The sequence below is a fragment of the Erpetoichthys calabaricus genome, chromosome 14, assembly GCF_900747795.2.
Source record: "Erpetoichthys calabaricus chromosome 14, fErpCal1.3, whole genome shotgun sequence".
NCBI lineage: Eukaryota > Metazoa > Chordata > Cladistia > Polypteriformes > Polypteridae > Erpetoichthys > Erpetoichthys calabaricus.
In genome coordinates, this window is record NC_041407.2 from 94,248,411 (window position 1) to 94,266,573 (window position 18,163).

The 18,163-nt window shown below is 41.8% G+C and overlaps 2 protein-coding genes across 5 annotated transcripts in view; one reads left to right on the top strand and one right to left on the bottom strand.

The window, feature by feature from the left end:
- Positions 1 to 17,172, top strand: part of LOC114665109 (7-methylguanosine phosphate-specific 5'-nucleotidase-like) — a 37,755-nt gene extending 20,583 nt beyond the window's left edge. Inside the window, exons 1-9 of one of the 3 annotated variants that reach the window (XM_028819505.2) lie at positions 425 to 583; positions 7,791 to 7,889; positions 8,007 to 8,076; positions 8,157 to 8,203; positions 11,407 to 11,492; positions 11,600 to 11,689; positions 14,568 to 14,730; positions 15,497 to 15,697; positions 15,935 to 17,172. In XM_028819505.2, coding sequence (XP_028675338.2) covers positions 581 to 583; positions 7,791 to 7,889; positions 8,007 to 8,076; positions 8,157 to 8,203; positions 11,407 to 11,492; positions 11,600 to 11,689; positions 14,568 to 14,730; positions 15,497 to 15,697; positions 15,935 to 16,045 — 870 coding nt within the window. In that variant the 5' untranslated portion in view covers positions 425 to 580 and the 3' untranslated portion in view covers positions 16,046 to 17,172. Of the gene's footprint in view, positions 1 to 424; positions 584 to 2,362; positions 2,417 to 7,790; positions 7,890 to 8,006; positions 8,077 to 8,156; positions 8,204 to 11,406; positions 11,493 to 11,599; positions 11,690 to 14,567; positions 14,731 to 15,496; positions 15,698 to 15,934 lie in introns of those variants that run through there. The other 2 variants (XM_051936474.1, XM_051936473.1) reach the window with 2 other exon arrangements.
- Positions 1 to 18,163, bottom strand: part of LOC114665108 (peptidyl-prolyl cis-trans isomerase FKBP10-like) — a 37,729-nt gene that overhangs the window by 3,966 nt on the left and 15,600 nt on the right. The window contains exon 10 of one of the 2 annotated variants that reach the window (XM_028819504.2): positions 17,182 to 17,832. The exons of the other annotated variant lie outside the window; for it this stretch is intronic. Within the exon in view, the coding sequence (XP_028675337.2) occupies positions 17,644 to 17,832 (189 nt within the window). The 3' untranslated portion in view covers positions 17,182 to 17,643. The remainder of the gene's footprint in view (positions 1 to 17,181; positions 17,833 to 18,163) is intronic. 2 annotated transcript variants of the gene reach the window in all.

The window sequence follows — 18,163 nt, forward strand, 5'->3', positions numbered from 1 at the left end:
ATCCTTCCCTCAATTCTGAACAGTCTCCCTGCCACTGTGGATAAGAAGCATCCCCATAACATGATGCTACCGCCACTGTGCTTCACCATGTAACAGGCGATGAGCATTCGCCTGGTGTTCAACAGACATAATGTTTGGAGTTTTGCCCAAAGTGGTTTAACTTCTTTCTCATCAGACCTGAGAATCTTTTCCCTTAAGTTTTCAGAGTCCTTTAAATTGCCAAGCACCTTTTACTCAAGAGTAGCCACTATACCGTAAATTCCACCGTCATTATAGCATCACAAAACTTTACTACCTGTTTCCGCGTTACCCACCTGATCCCCACGCGCATGCGAAGCGTGAACACTCCAAGGCGCATAGCTTCTTGGGATAAGGCGAGCGACGTCACCGTCTCCCGCCCTCTTTTTGAGATAGCGTGGGCGGAGCTTTTTGCCGCTGTGCTCTCCTCCAGTCGTTTGTATAGCTGTCGGGAAGAGTCTTGTCAGTGTCTAGTTTTTTTTTTGTTATTATTTTTTATCATAACGACTTATTGTTTTAATTACTTTAAATTTTATACTACAACGTAAAGACGACTTGCATCATGGTGAGTAAGTGCTTCGATGAGGCTTTATATTTGCACCGTTTGACATGTTTGCCGTCGCCGGTTGGAATTCATCCACGAAACATGTTTTGGTTATCTGAAAATGGTTAAGTCAAACATAAGAAACTGAGCTTGATTTACCGGTTCGGCTACCGCCTTTCTGCAAACATCGAGCAGATCGTTTGCGGCTTAATATCCGTGTGAACCTTCCGATCTTGACGTGAGCTCAGCATGCAGTTGCAGGGCGTGAGGAGGGCGCCTTTTCATCTCGGAATACGATTTAATGAGTATGTGAACAGTGAGTCTGAAAAGAAAGACGAATCCATGTCTTCATCTCCCAACAGTTCTGAATGTGGCTAAAAAGTGAATAACTCGTCATCATCTGGTAACGCTGGCTGACTGAGCAGAAAGTTGCCGAAAGTGAGGAAGACAGATCTTTACTACTACAAACGAGGGCAGAGTAGATTACTGCAGAGATAAGGAGATTACTTCATCATTTAATGCAGATGACTTTCAATACATAACTACTGATGTAAAGATCTGATCCTTGGGAAACGGGTTATTGGGCCAGGGCGAAGCACAGGAACACGAAAGTAGCTCTTTACATCACACTTTTCCTTGTGACATAGCACTGAGACAAGGGGAGCGAATCCTTATGTCCCCAACAAGGTTCACAATATGTTTGCTGAATTATAAAGGCTGTGAAGCTACAAAGTAGAAGTGTTCTCCTGGTTTAACTTGACAGGTCAGAATGTTGCAGAGCTCGGAGGTTAGCTAAGGTTAGATAGATTTCTTATTCTGGAGGTAGAGAAAAGCCAAGCAAAATGACACCTTTTATTGGCTAACTAAACAATATGCAAGCTTTCGAGGCAACTCAGGCCCTTCTTCATACTTATCTGTATCTCTTACGAAGAAAACAAATGCAACATGATGGAGTAAAGGATTCATCTTGTTAGGAAACTGGGGAGGAAACTGCTAGGGAGGAAGAGTAGAATTTTGTTGATCTCCTTTGAGGAAAAGTACAGTCAGTCATATGAACAAGTTTGGGAACCCCTCTTAATTCTTTGGATTTTTCTTTATCCGCTGCTGCACAACCAGTTACAACATTTTCAGGGTGTTTCTTTTCAATAAAGCCCAAAACATTTGCCCACTTTGCCAACACTTCCTTTATCTCACTTGAAGTGATAACCTGGCTCCTCTGCGATACCAATCTCCTGCAGAACCTCCGTATGTTGCTGCGTCTGTAGTTCCGTCAACTCCTTTGTCATCAGTTCATCAGAACGTGCAGTGACAAGCTCTTTGATGGCTCGTATCTCGAATTTTGGTTCGTAATTCAAGGCAAAAAATCAACCTAGTGACGGCTCGTATCTCAAAAAACTCGTGTGTTGAGGCACTCGTATCTCAAGGTACCACTGTATTTGTAAACCATTGGGCATCTCCGTTCACAATATGGCACTGAAAGGCAAGTGGACAGATGGCTGTGGTGTCCATTCTTGTTGGCTCGAGATGAGCAGCGTTTAGCATTGCCTTTAGTGGCTGCCTCCCAACATGTGGTGTCGGCTGGTGGTATGCATGTCCATCAGGGTTCAAGTAACCTGCTATTATGACATTTGGTTCCAAGTGTTTTGTGTTTGCTAACATTTCTATAGACAGTTTGACCAGCAGGCGTTGTTAACCTCTGTGAAGTATGTATCTGTCAGTGACTCTGACCAGCAAATCTCCATTCTAGCTTGATGCATTTCCTGTGCTTCTGCTGTCCAGATATACAGGGCGCAGTGGGCAGTCAATCCCCTGAAGATGGCTATAGCTATTTGGCAGCACCTGGGCAAATACAAGGTCAGGGAATTTTCGCATGTCCATTGATGTGAATATATTGGTTGCCTTATATTATCATCCACTAGAAGTAGGGCTACTCCTCTGCATTCTGTGACCAAGAATTTTTATGATGTTGGCATTTGTGTTCATAATTTTATTCCAAAGCATCTCAATTAAAGAAATTGTGATTGGTGTGATACTTTATTTGTATAGCAGAAGTCAGGTTGAATGGCAACTCTGAAATACCCATGTGTGTGTGTGTGTGTGTGTGCCTGTGGTTGCCCTACAAAGGACTAGCACCATACCCAGCATTGGCTATTCAGGGCCACCATGATAGGCTGTGGGTGCGAGAGACCCTCTACTGGACTGAGTGAGTTTTGAAACAAATTAATTGAGAATTATATTTAAAGTAATCTTGGGATGAACAGTACAGAGTAATGGGGATTGTGGAAGAGAGGTGAAAAAGAGAGTGCAGGCTGGGTGGAATGGGTGGAGAAGAGTGTCAGGAGTGATTTGTGACAGATGGGTATCAGCAAGAGTGAAAGGGAAGGTCTACAGGACAGTAGTGAGACCAGCTATCTCTTATATATATTTCTCTTCTGGTTCGTCCTGCTTCCACTTCAAAACCAGTTCCGCCGACACAACATTTCTCAATTCCTATTCGTCCTCTTCCATGGCCTGCTGAGCGTAATACATCCAACAAGTACTCGAGGTGCTGCCACAACGGTACAGTAGCTTTACCACCCTTGGGGGAGCCACCTGTGTCTTTACAACAGCTTCTTACACAGCAAACATCAGAAGCTAAACATTATCGTGAACACATTCGAGAATACAACTCTTCTCTAGCGTTTGCTTCCATGGGTGCACAGATAACTCAACCTCCTGGTCACGGACCATACTGTTTAAAATACACAAGCAAATTTATCACCAAATCTCTCCACTATACGCTAACACTTCTACCTCTCCAGGATATGGACTGTTGTATGTTTTTGACACAGCGCAAGCTACTGAAGTCCACTTACAAAATAAAGCAAACTCTGCATGCAGTGAAAATGTACTTCTCCAGCTAGATTCCATGCTCAGAACCATCAACCCCTTCGCTAAATCATACAAACACATGCATGAAATCACTCAATCCAATCCAACAGCATCTGTACAAATGGTTTTTAAGGAAAACCCTAGGCAGGATTTACGATGATACAATGCCCTGACATATCACATCGATATTGCAGCGATTTTCGTCTGAGAAGATGGCGAAACGCCTGCCGAAAGGGACATTTGCATCTATCCCATACGCAACTCCTGTAAACAGATTTCCACGCTCAATATGAATTGCAATCCTATGGCTTACTCACTTTTATTCCCTTACGGAGACATTGGCTGGCACAAAGATTTACAACATGTTCCCGATAAAAGAACCGCCAAGCGAATAAGGCTTACTCAATTCCAATTTTACATGTACAGATTAGCAATGAGGAATACATTTTGTATTTTGCACTCGAGCAGCAAACTATTCCAACAGTACGTTGTAGATGCATATGTTAAAACAGAGGGCGCGCGTCTCAACTATCTCAGATTACATCAACAAGATCTGCACATGGGACAATATAAAGGACTATCAGACGCACTGCAAGCAAACGCTGAAAATAACAACGTACGTGTAGGCAAAATGATCATATTACCGTCCACATTTCCAGGAAGTCCAAGATACATGCAACAAAACTATCAGGATGCCATGGCCATAGTACGTAAATTCGGAAAGTCTGATTTATTTATCACTTTCACATGTAATCCTACTTGGCCGGAAATTCTACATGCACACTGCGTCTTTCAAGAAGTATTTATTTCTACTTAATTTCTGAATTCCTTTCTCACCGTTTTTTTCCGTTCCTATTCTTACACCGCCGTATACTACGGCGGGCGTCGGCTAGTGTTATATGTGCTGGAGACGGTGGCACTGACCAGAAAGCAGGAGAAAGAGCTGGAGGTAGCAGAGTTAAAGATGTTAAGATTTGCATTGGGTGTGACGAGGATGGACAGGATTAGAAATGAGGACATTAGAGGGTCAGCTCAAGTTGGATGGTTGGGAGACAAAGTCAGAGAGATGAGATTGCATTGGTTTGGACATGTGCAGAGGAGAGATGTTGGGTATATTGAGAGAAGGATGCTAAGGATAGAGCTGCCAGGGAAGAGGAGAAGAGGAAGGCCTAAGAGAAGGTTTATGGATGTGCTGAGAGAGGACATGCAGCTGATGGGTGTAATAGAACAAGATGCAGAGGACAGAAAGATATGGAAGAAGATGATCCGCTGTGGCAACTCCTAACGGGAGCAGCCTAATGAAGAAGAAGAAGAAGATTTAAAGTAATCTTGCTAATTGTTGTGAGTAGTTAGTAGGCAGCTGGCACCTATTTAAAAGCTGCCAGGCACAAAAGTATTTGAGAGACCAGACTGGATTGTTATAGTAAGAGAAACAGAATATGCTCAGGCCATGACAGTTGTTGTAAGAGAACCTGCAGTGTTTTTTGAGACCCTCGTGCACTATTCAACCTGACAGTTTCTGTATAGTGCCTTTCACAGTAAGCACCTGCTCAAAATGCAGCAATAGTGTAAAATAACCCGGCAATGACACAAACTAGGAACTGCATGTATGTCACAGCTGATACCTGTTATATGAAAGTGTGAAAGATCAAGTTTAAGCATCACATAAAGTTCAGAAAAACACCAGAGGAAAGGTCGAACTTCAACAACAATTTATTTCTTGTATTGCCCAAAATCACACAAGGAATGTCGTAATGGGCTTTAATAGGCCATGTGTTTTGACAGCCCCCCTGCCTTGGTTCTCTAAGAAGACAAGAAAAACTCCCAAAAAAACCTTGTAGGGAAAAAAAAAAATGGAAAAAATCTTGGGAAGGACAATTCAGGGAGAAGACCCCCTTCTAGGTAGCTTGGAAGTGCAATGAGTATAAAAAATGGGGCAAGAACAACACAAAACAGCATACAGGTAATCCTCTTCACAGAGCACGATGGCCAGTCTAACATGGTCACCTCAGAGATGCGCAGAGCGCCGTGACGACTCTCAGGGCAAAGTGCAGGAATAGATGATATATCACTCACTAAATACAGAACTATCACATGTGAGGATGCAGACATTAACAAAAAGAAGAAACAAAATTGGGACGCACCTCAAGCCATGCTCACTGGTATGGGAACAGTGCATGCTGGGTTTTAAAAGTAAAATCTCACTCACTTCAGGAGCGCCGTGTGGAGGTTTCTTTACAGGGGCTATGAAATGAGCATTTCAGATGGGGGTGCCCCTCTAAGTGAGTATGTAGGTAGCATTTGAATCCAAGATATATTTGCATATTTTTTTAGAGGAGTACCTGAGTTGCTGTGGTGGCACTAAAACAGACCAGATGCCCAGGTCTAGTCACAAATGAAAAGGTTATAGTGTCATGACATTTGCTCAGATTTGGGAGCCTAACGATAGCATTTTCAAACTGATGGGATTCTCTTTTAAACTTAAATATCTGTAGTACTAGGGCAAGGGTAGGCAATGTCGGTCCTGGTGAGCCGCAGTGGCTACAGGTTTTCATTCAACCCAATTGCTTAATTAGAAACCAATCATTGCCAATCTCAGACCTTATTTAATTTTATGACTTGTTAGTCTGTGCAATGTAAGGCTCTTATATCGTAGATTTTTTTCCTTTCCAAAGATATCATCCAAATGATATGAAGCCTAAAACAGATCATTTTCAGTCTGTCACATTTTTCTATTAAGCGTTTTATTAAATCAAACAGTGCATGATGAACACACACAGATGTAATTGGAAAAAAGATAGCTGGAGAACTGCTGGCTGCTTTGTCTTTTACATCTTATTGCTAATAAGGAGCAATTAAAACACTGAATGCAGCAGTTTAAGATTGAAATAAGCAATTAAGGTTGGAGAACCTTAACAAGCGAGACCACTAAAATGAAGCATTAAAATGTCACTTAAGCAATATGTGCTTCATCAGCAATAATTGAGTTCTCGTTAAGGAACTGGGTTGGAACAAAAACCTGCACATACTGCGGCTCACCAGGACCGACGTTGCCTACCCCTGTACTAGGGTGTTGTACTGTGTTAGCCATTATGGATGTAATGAGAAGTCAAGCAAAATGACCCCTTTTATTGGCTAACTGAACAGATTACAACATGCAAGCTTCTGAGGCAACTCAGGCCCCTTCTTCAGGCGAGATTGAGTTGCCTCGAAAGCTTGCATATCGTAATCTTTTTAGTTAGCCAATAAAAGGTGTCATTTTGCTTGACTTCTCATTACAAACTTGAATATCTGTACTTTAAAATAAATTATCTCGAGTTTTTCAGGCTCAAACTATAGGAGCAGGTGTCGGCTTTAGATCATGGTTCTACTCAATTTTTATAATGTCAACAAAGCCTTGCATTACAATAAAATGCTCTGGTTTGTGCTTATGGAATTCCTCAGTCAGTCCAGGGATTTGAAGCCTGGCACCCTCACCACTAGACTATACTGCTTTTCAGAAAGGGAACACTGGCACTAAGTCTACCTGTGGGGAAAAGGTGGGGTTGGAAAAGGCAAATGTAATTGAAACTGTGCCCCAGAGGACATGTTAACACTGACAAATGCACAATTTCCACTTCTCAGGCCAGTCTGCCGCAAGGTGGTTAGTAACTTGGGTGTATGTGGATGTAGAGGAATACGCCGCCATTCATCCTCATTGCTGCTCTCCTTTTGTTTGTTCCCTAGATCGCTCCCCTTTCAGTTAGCTGGTAGGGCAGGGGTGCCCAACTTCAGTCCTGGAGGGCCGCAGTGGCTCAGAGGAACGATGAAGAAATTCAAGGAAACATTTCTTAAAAACCAAGTCAATTAAAATTAATTCAAAAGAAGTTAATTAGCAGCAAAAACAGGTCACTAATTAAGAAAAGGGTCAGAATGAAAACCGGCAGCCACTGCGGCCCTCCAGGACTGGAGTTGGGCACCCCTGTGGTAGGGGCTCACTAGGAACTGACTTGGCGCAGCATTCAGCTACCACTTGATTTCTGACCTTAATTTACATTTCATTTAGCCTGGCAAACTGCACTACTGTACTCCCAATACTTGTTTCTGTGGTTTAAACATCCAGATCTGAATGTGCCTGCTGCCCATGACACCCCATATTAGTGTCTCACTTGTTTGTGCTGCCAGTTTGTCTTTGTTACCCATTGAGGCCACACTGTGTGCTGCTGTGCTGCATGCTTACCTCTGTGCTTACCATTCTTATGCAGTCAGGCGCCCATGTATGCTTACCCAGACATCACGTAGTGCATCCATCCCTTCGTTTGTCATCTTTGCAATCTGCATTGTGAATGAAGGTTTGCTAACTGCTTTCTTTTTGCAGGTGCCAGAGCTTCATAACGTGTCAGTCCATATACGTGACAGGAAGAAGGTAGAAGACACATTAGAGTGCTTTCGCAAAGGAGGACCCAACAGAGTACAGGTAGAGTCATGTGCCTAAGTGTCCTTGATGTCCATGTGGCACTGCAGCCCTGCACCAATTCTAAATTTTCTATATGTATTTTTTTTGTATTCACCCTATGCTTTCTGCCACTTTCAGGTCATTTCTGATTTTGACATGACTCTAACTAGATTTGCCTACAATGGGACACGTGTCCCCACTTGTCACAGTAAGTGAATGGGGACAAGGGTGACATCACCTTAGCATGATCCCCTACCTGTGCTCAGCTAGCGTTGCTTTTCTTTTCAGATATTATTGACAACAGCAGGCTGATTTCAGAAGATGGGAAAAAGAAGGTATGGCTTTACATTCAAGTTAAGTTTCCTGCTGTGTTGTGAGTTTTGGAGGATGGACACATTTTTTACCCAAACCTCATTTTGTTGAAGAGTGTGCACTTAGGTGGGCTCTATGTGTGCATCTGTGTTTTTCTATATATTTCTATTTATTCTTGTTTATCATGACACTGAAGCGTGGAAAGATGTTGCTTATTTTTTTTTTTGGACAAGTACGAATGTCTTTGTCTGATTGCTTTGTTTAAGTAATATGCAAACATAATTGCACAATGTTCATTTTAAACTATACTGCTGAAAAAAAAATAGGGGAACACTTATATCATACATCGGATCTGGAACGAAATATTCAAGTGGAAAATCTTTACTGAGTAATAATTGACAACAAAATGATGTAACAATGGAAACCAAACTCCCCAACCCATTGAGGGCTCATTTAAACATAACACTGAAAACCAAAATCTGCATGCACTCCCGACAAGGTCTAAGCTTGCTCCTGGTTAGATGGCACATGGTGTCCGGGGGATCTCCTCCCAGACTTGGATCAGGGCATCAGTGAGATCCTAAACAGTCTGTGGCACTCCTTGGTGTTGTTGGGTGCACCAATGCATAACATCCCAGAGATTCTCAGTTGGATTCAGGTCTGGGGAACGTGCAGATAAGTCAAGGGCATCAATGCCTTAGTCATCCAGGAACTGTCTACACACTCTGGCCACATGAGGCCTGGCATTGTCCTGCTCCAGGAGGAACCCAGGGCCCACTGCTCCAGTGTAAGGTCTGACAATGGCCCTGAGGATTTCATCTTGTCACCTAACAGCAGTCAGGGTACCATTGTCTAGAACAGGGGTCCTCAATCCCAGTCCTGGAGGGCCGCAGTGGTTGCAGGTTTTTGTTCTAACCAGGTTGTTTAATTAGAAAGCAATTCTTGCCAATAATTTAATTTCATGGATTATTAGTGCTGTAACTCGGCTATGTCAGGTAATTCCCATATCCTAGATTTTCTTCCCATTTCTAAGGATATCATCCAAATGATTTGAAGGCTAAAATGGAGGAGTAATTCTCAGTCCTTCGCTTTTTTCTCTTTACTTTCCTTCCAAGTATTTAATTAAACCCAATAGTGCCTGATAAATACACACACGGGTAAATGGTAACAAGTTAAATGGAGAGATGCGGGTCTCTTTTGTCATTTGCATGTTATTGCTAATTAGGAGCCATTAAAAACTGAGTCTACAGCTGTTTAAGACTAAAGTAAGCAATAAGGGTTCAAAATCTTAACGAGCGAGAAAACTAAAGTGAAGCAGAAGTGTTACTTGAGCGGTAAGTGCTTCTTATTAAGTAATTGGGTTGGAGCAAAAACCTGCAGCCACTACGGCCCTCCAGGACCGGAATTGAGGACCCCTGGTCTAGCATATGGAGGTCTGTGTAACCCTCCAAGGATATGCCTCCCCAGACCATCACTGACCCACCACCAAACCGATCATGCTGGATAATGTTGCAGGCTGCATTCACCTGTTGTCTGTTACATAGAGAGAAAGCAGAAACACGAGGTGTGGTCATATCAACCATTTGGTACATTTCTATAAAGAAGGAACACACTGGTGAACTCGGCAAACCCAGAAGGTCTGGAAAACTACAGGAGACAACTGTTCTGGATAATTGCAGAATTCTTTGTTTGGTGAAGAAGAACCCCCTCACAACATTTAACCAAACCAAGAACACTCTCTGGGAGATAGGGCCATCATTGCCAAAGTGTACAATAAAGAGAAAACTTCATGAAAGTAAATATAGAGGGTTTACCACAAAGTGCAAACCACTGTTAAACCTCAAACACAGAAAGGACAGATTAAACTTTGCCAGAAAACATTTTTTAAAAGCCTGACCAGTTCTGCAATCATTTTCTTTGGACAAAGGAAACTAAAATCACAGTAGAGCAGAATACTGGAAAGAGAAGAGCATGGAGAAGAAAAGGAATGACCCATGATCTGTAGCATACCACATTATCTGTGAAACATGGTGAAGGTCGTGTTATGGCTTGATTATGCATGGTTGCGAATGGACGTCAGTCACTGGTGTTCACTGATGATATGACTGCTGGCAGAAGTAGCAGGATGAATTCTGAAGTGTACAGGGCTATACTGTCTGCTCAGGTTCAGACAAATGCTGCAAAACGGATAGGACGATGCTTCACAGTACAGATGGACAATAAGCCGAAACATACTGCGATAACAAACCAAATGCTTTTCAAGGCAAATAAGTGGAATGTTCTTCATTGGCCAAGTTAATCAACTGACTTCAACCCAATTGAACATGCATTTCACAAAACCGACGGCAGAAAGTCCAATGAACAAGCAACAACTGAAGACAGCTCAAATAAAGGCCTGGCAAAGCACCACTAGATAGATAGATGGTAGATAGATAGATAGATAGATACTTTATTAATCCCAGGGGGAAATTCACGTACTCCAGCAGAAAAAAATATTAAATTAAAGAGTAACAAAAAATGCAGGTAAAAAACAGACAATAACTTGAATAATGTTCAACGTTTACCCCCTCTGGTGGAATTGAAGAGTCGCATAGTTTGGGGGAGGAATGATCTTCTCAGTCTGTCAGTGGAGCAGGACAGTGACAGCAGTCTGTCGCTGAAACTGCTCCTCTGTCTGGAGATGATACTGTTTAGTGGATGTAGTGGATTCTCCACTAGGGTGAAAACCCAGCATTTGGAGATGGTCATGGGTTCCAGAATTGAGTCATTGACAGTAATGGGTTTTCAACCAAATATTGAAAATGATCATTATATTTATGATTATGTCTGTCCAAATACGTTTGAGCCCCTGAAACTAGGGGGACCATGTATAAAAATATCTATCTATCTATCTATCTATCTATCTATCTATCTATCTATCTATCTATCTATCTATCTATCACATTGTTCCTTTCCAGTCTACATGTTTCTCTAGCAGTATTTCAGCTGGCTGTGTTTTTTGAAGGCAAACCATTAATACACACTTGATTTTCATGACACTTCACGCTGTAAACAAGTGCACTCCATTCACGCTCTAGTTTCAAGATTTTGTTATTGGAGGAAATGCTTGTAGGAAAGTCTTTCAGAGGCCAGGTAGAGACAGTTTGTAGTTGTGATGGCCTGGGATCCAGATTCTCAGTTTTCATTAAAATAAGGAAACAAAATTTTCAAACTTTTCTTTGCACAGCTTAAGGACCTGTTAAATACGTACTACCCAATTGAAATTGATCCTGCCCTCACTGTTGAAGAGAAGCTGCCATTCATGGTGGAATGGTGAGTCTATGGTTCTCCTTTTATTAATTAATTTATTTATTTTTTTGGTTTTGCTCTTTATTTGGTTTCTTGTTGTATTTCTAATATTTTTATCTCCTTCTCCTTAGGTGGACAAAAGCACACAACTTTCTTGTTGCAGAGAAGATTCAGAAATCTCAAATAACTCAGGTGGTAAAGGAGTCCAATGTTATGCTCAGGTAGGTCAGGGTTTTGCTTTAACTTTTTGGGGAGTGGGGGGGGGGGGGGGAGTGTAGGGTTAGCTGAGGGTTTGAGTTAGCGGGGTGGTAAGGTGATCTGCCTCCTGACTCTTTATCTCTAGTCTCTGAAACCAAATAAGCATCATGGAGTACTGTAATTTACCAGTCTGTCACATAAACCTCAAGAGTTAAGAGATTGAATGGAAACATTTAAATCTGAGTTAGAAGGAGTTTGTATTTAGCACTTTATTTTGGTAAAACATTGAGAAAATAACTGAAAAGAATTATGGAAGACACTGACCTAAGGCAGGGAACAAAGCAAGAGTTTCTATTTTGAACCGTCTTACACACTCTCGGACACTGTTGGATCGGAATAGAAATAAACAGCTGGTTAAGTTTGCAGATGATACCAAACTAGGAGGATAAAGAGATCATCAGCCAAATTATCATAGAGGAACTTGGGCAGCATACAGGTTTGTGGCAGATAAAATTGAATGCAAGTAAATGTCAAGTATTACACGTAGGAAGTAAAAATGTTAGACTTGAATACACAATGGGAGGTCTGAAAATCGAAAGTCCACCTTATGAGAAGACTTTAGGAGTCGCAGTGGACTCAACACTCATAACTGCTGGACGCTGTTCAGAAGCAATTAAGAAGGCTAACAGAATGTCAGGTTATATAGCGCCCTGATGTGTGGAGTACAAGTCCAAGAAGGTTATGCTGAAGCTTTATAACACAGTGGTGAGGCCTCATCTGGAGTCTTGTGTGCAGTTTGGGTCTCCAGGCTACAAAATGGACATAGCAGCACTAGAAAAAGTCCAAAGAAGAGCAACTAGGCTGATTCCAGAACTACAAGGGATGAGCTATGAGGAAAGATTTAAAGAGCTGAGCCTTTTCAGTTTAAGCGAAAGAAGATTAAGAGGAGACATAACTGAAGTGTTTAAAATTATGAAGTGAATTAGTCCTGTGGTTCGAGACGGTGACTTTAAAATGAGTTCATCAAGAACACAGGTACACAATTGAAAACTTGTTAAGGGTAAATTTTGCACAAACATTACAAAGTTTTTCTTTGCAGAGAGAGAACCACTGACACAAGGAATAAGTGACCGAGTATTGTGGTAGACACGAGGACTTTAAGGGACTTTCAAAATTACACTTGATGTTATTTTACAAGAATTAAGAGGATAGGACTGGTGAACTTTGTCGGGCTGAATGGCTTGTCCTCGTCTAGGTTGTTCTAATGTTCTGTCTAGCTGCTATATACAAACCCTGTTCAACAATTTTGTGGAGCTAGAAGGAGACAGCATTGATTTCCTGAAGCCTTTTTTTCCAGTGCAGGCTCACAGAGAGTTAAAAGGGAATCCTTAACGGTAGTAGGCAAAAGCTCATTCGAGAGTATGCAAATGCACACCAATTTAGAATCACAAATTATCCTAATGTATATGTCTTTGAGATATTGCATAACATGTAAATATGTGAAAGCACCCCAACAAAGATACTGGGAGAACCTGCAAATTTTGCATAGATACCCTTGGACCAAGGCAGCAGCACTAACCACTGCAGCTCTGTGCTGACTCCATTAACATTTAGGTCGGTTTGTTTGATGCTTGAACATGTCAAAACAAGAAGAAAACTTTTCCTTGAATGTACACGATATTAGCAACAGCGAATGATTTCTACACTCCAAAAGACAGCCCGATTCAAGTGTTTTATACTGCAGAGATGTGATCCAGTGACCACTGAACTAGTCTGCCTCCACCCCTTTGCTGCATCTAGAAATTCTGTTCTTAAAATTTATGAACTGGATCGGTGACAGGGGCAGCCCTGGCAGAGTCCCAAACTCACTGGAAGAAATTCTGACTTAAAAAGATGGAGTAGCCCACAACAGCAGGCCTGGTAGCCCATATTCCCAAAGCATACCTTATAGGATGCCTACAGTCGTATTCCTTCTCCAAGTCCGCAAAAAACATGTAGGCTGGTTGGGCATACTCCCACAAACCCTCCAGAACTCTCGTGAGGGTCAAGGTCTGGTCCAGTGTTCTGTGACCAGACCGAAATCCACATTTTTCCTCTTGAATCTGAGGTTCGATCAACAGATTCTAGCACTCTGGTCTTGACCTTCCCAAGGAGTAGTGTGATACTCCTAAAGTTGGAACACACTCTTCGGTCCCCCTTCTTAAAAACTCCTTCCAAGCTTTGGGTATCTTGTGAGACATCAGAGGCAGCTGACAGGTACTGACAGGATAACCAGAATATGGCGATGACACTTGGCTGAAATCAAAATTCAGCTGTGGGAAGAGTTGAATTATGTCATGGATAATGAGTTTCAGGCTGGCCTCAAAACAATTCTGGAAAACCATAAGATAGTTCAGAAGGAGAAACTGTGCTTCACCCATCCTATGTATAGCAAGGACGGAGAGCTTCTAGGGATATAGTCGGGTGGTGAATGTAGCAGTTCAGAGACCTCCTGAATTCCACCGACATGCTTTCTGTTGAGGAAGCCAAATCCGGGGACTCAAAAGGTACTCACCTATCAGTGGAGTGGAGGTCGCTGAAGTAGATAAAGAAAACTCCTTGGTGACAAGGCAGCAGAAAGAGATCTTTGATGAACATGGATGCAGATCAAAGTTTACTCCTGGCTTCCTGAAGCTCTCAGGGTAGGCCACTTGCGCACCCCTAGATTCGTACTCTATAGGGGGTTAAAAAATCAGGATGGATATCATGGTAGCTTTACTGGAGAGGCCGTGCTTATTGAGCCATGGCCTTGGAACATTTACAGTGTTACTAGAAACCTGGTGGGGAGAGGAGGTTCAGGGCTGATTATTTGAATTTGATTAGATTTTAACCCACACATTTGCTGTTTTATCCTCCCTACAGGGAAGGTTTTGACGTCTTTTTCAGGCAGCTACATAAGAATGGCATTCCTCTGTTCATTTTCTCTGCTGGAATTGGAGACATCCTTGAGGAGGTCATTCGGCAGGCTGGTGTTTTCTACTCCAACATCACTGTTGTCTCCAATTACATGGACTTTGATGGAAATGTAAGTGTTGAACATTCTGCTTTAACCAGTAGAGCTGTGCTACAATCGTTTCTATCATCCTGTGATGTTAAATAACTCAGCTGTGGGAACTAAACGCACAACCTTTGCATTTTACTCTAATTGCCTAGTCAGTAGTCCGCGTTGCCTGACATTAGAACAATCTAGAGCAGAACAGGCCATTCAGCCCCACATAACTCGCCAGTCCTATCCACTTAATTTCTCCAAAAATAACATCAAGTCGAGTTTTGAAAGCCCCTAAAGTCTTACTGTCTGCCACACTGTTTGGTCACTTATTCCATGTGTCTGTGGTTCTCGGTGTACGTTTTGTGAGAAAGTTACCCTTAACAAGTGACCTACCAGAATTGCCATCTCCATAAACCTTTACCGCACACGGGTATCCGAACTCTACACGCTCTCCCTGATGATGAGATTGAAGTTTGTGTGCTGTCTGAACCTGCTCATACACTGCCAATCTGTGCTCTTCTAAACATCATCTGTAGCGAAGGAGATTTTTAAAAATTTTTTACATTGGTTAACATGATAAAGAATTTCTGTGCATCACATTTCTGAGCTGGGGTGTGGGTTTGTTTTTTGGTAGATGTGTTTATTTGCAGGGATATGCTGAAGGAGTTACCGGTCTTCATTTCTGGGTTGCCTGCTGATTGAAAACGGCAGTTATCTCGAGAAGACAGCATTATTTCTTTTCTAAGCAAGTTCTCAGAGAATGTGCCACCTTGTTTATGGAGACTTCTTTGTTGTGCCTTAGGGCCTTTTGCAGGGGTTCAAAGGTGATCTCATTCACACGTACAACAAGCATGAAGGAGCTCTGAAGAATTCAGGGCATTTTGAGAAGCTCAACGATCAACGTAATGTCATCTTGTTGGGTGACTCCTTGGGAGACCTCCAGATGGCTGATGGAGTTGAGAACATGGAAAACATCCTGAAGATTGGTTATCTGAATGACAAGGTATGTGAAGATGAACACCAACCCTAAATGTCTGATTTTTTTTTTTTTCCTTTTTGTTTTTATGAGTGGGAACCGTTAGCACAAATGGTTGAAGAGAGAAGGAAAAAGTAAAGGATAATTGTTTTAATTGTGGAAAAATTGACCAGTTATAGTTAAGGGAAGCATGTTGCCAAAAAAACATCTGGCGCTGACAAAGGTGGCTGGTTTGAAAAGTCTCTTAAAAACTTCTCTCCACAGGTGGACAAGCTTAGGGGCCAGTATTTGAAGGGTTATGACATTGTGTTGGAGAAGGACGAAACTCTGAACGTTGTGAACGCCATTCTGCAGTACATCTCGGCTCAGAACTGAAGAAAGCCAGACATGCGTACTCTTTTAGTCTTCATCTGCTTCAAGAGGAAGCTAACCAGACCAGCACCTAAATATGAAAGCCAGCATTCTTCCACAGCGGCCTGAAAGCTCACGGTTCCACTCCATGTTTTAAAGTGACTCAGGTCATGGCTGCTTATCTGAAGAGAAGCACTTTAAAAACCGCACTCTTTAACCTGCACGTGAATATATAGTGTTAGGGAAAAATGGAGACACTTCAAGCTAAATTCTTTTATTTATATTTTAGTAATGGAAAAAAATTTATTTTGGATAGGATGTTCTATATATCTGTATTTGGTATGAAGTGCATTATTGAAAGTACAAATGTCTTGTCCTGGACAACAACAGAAGAGGAAATTTGGTATTGTATGTGAAATGTCAGCTTGCGAAAAATTAGAAAAGCAGTTGAGCTTGCCTAAGCCGTACTGTGAGGTCAAGGCTCATGGAAGCTGCGTAACTGTCTGGTTTCTTACCTGAAGGAAATGGGTAAGCTTTAAATTTGTCAATCACAGATGTGAGCTCAGGCTTCACTTAACACTCTTTTTGTGCCCCTTTATAAAAGTGATCTCTATGAGAGGATCGTATCTGAGACTGGAGTAAGTGTCCAGTAGGCTATCTGAGAACGGGGAGCTGGTAATGAAGCTTGCTTACATCATTTTAATTCTTGATCAATTGAATTTCAAATTATAATTATGTTTCTTAAACCCATCTTTGACAAATTATGTTTTATATGTTGTAGCACGGAATTCATTGGGACAGCTACAGTAAGTTGTCAAAAATAAACAAACTTCCTGCCTTTAAGAAAACAGCTTATGAATAGTTTTGAGAAAAAACAGAAAAAATAAAAGTGCTGAAGAGACACTTTTTAAAAAAAAAAAAAGCATTATTTTTATTTTAGTTGGTCTCAAGTTCATATTGTGAGGCACATGTACAGAAGACTTCAAATTGTGCACTTGTAGAATTACACTGCGGCTCCCTGCTGCTAATACAAACACGCAGACTGAACACCGACTGCTTGCCTCGTTGGTACGTTTTGGCAGAAGAGGGCTGTACGTTTATTATAACGGTACATGAAATACACAATCCACTCCTCTACTGAAAAAAAACAACACCATTACAACAGTGCTATGAGAAGTCGTTCCCTGATCCCCTCTAACTACCGTTGCCCCCATCCCTCCTGCCCACCACCACCATTTACTTTAATACCCGTAGGCCAGTTATAATTTTGGTAAAAAGCTCAACCTGGAAAAAAAAGTAGAATCCTCATAACGGTAATTTCCAAGTGTGCACATATCTGAAGTCTGTTATAAAATAAGGAAAGGTCTTTCTGATTTACTGCTTGAAAAAATGTGATGCCTGTAACCACAGAACATGTTCTTAAAGGAGCTACCCAGTCAAACCAAGTGCAAAATTCATTCATTGGAAAGAAGCAGGTATTTATTTATTTATTTATCATTTATTTTACCTGAACCTCTCTGGAGTGCATTGCTGTTTCTCCTGATTTTGGCACAGCACCCTGTTTTCACCCGGCACTCACTTGTGTGCAACTCGCCAGCTCCTTGTCTCCATTTTCTTGATGTTTACAGCTCCTCGTGCCTCACTTTTTCTGCATCCTCATCAGTCTTCAGCTTAAGTTCTTCTGCGACGATACGTCCATCTTTGTCACGGTCCTGGTTTACAAACATGTCTGTAATGATGGCTTCTGCATCCTCTCCTGGCTTCAGTCTGCCTATCCCATTATCCACCTGATTCTTGATAAATGTGGAGAACTATGAAAGTAAAGAAAAAAAAAATGTGAGAGGAGACCACAGATGGATTATTGTGACACAAGACTGCTAATTGTGGACTGACTCCCAGAATTCAAGTGTGGTGCTACTAAAATCTGAGGAGCAGATAGGCTTTGATCACACTTCAAAAAAACATCGAAGGACTCTGTGAAGAAATGAAGTCGCACTCTGGTTCTTCTTTGAAAGTCCCAGTGATTTCTGAATAAATGTAAAGGCCACGTCGCATTACATGAATTTTCTAGCTATTTTCAGTCGTAGTCTTCATTTTCAAAATCGTAGCTGTCAGCGGCAGTCGTCGCCGTGCCTAATGTGA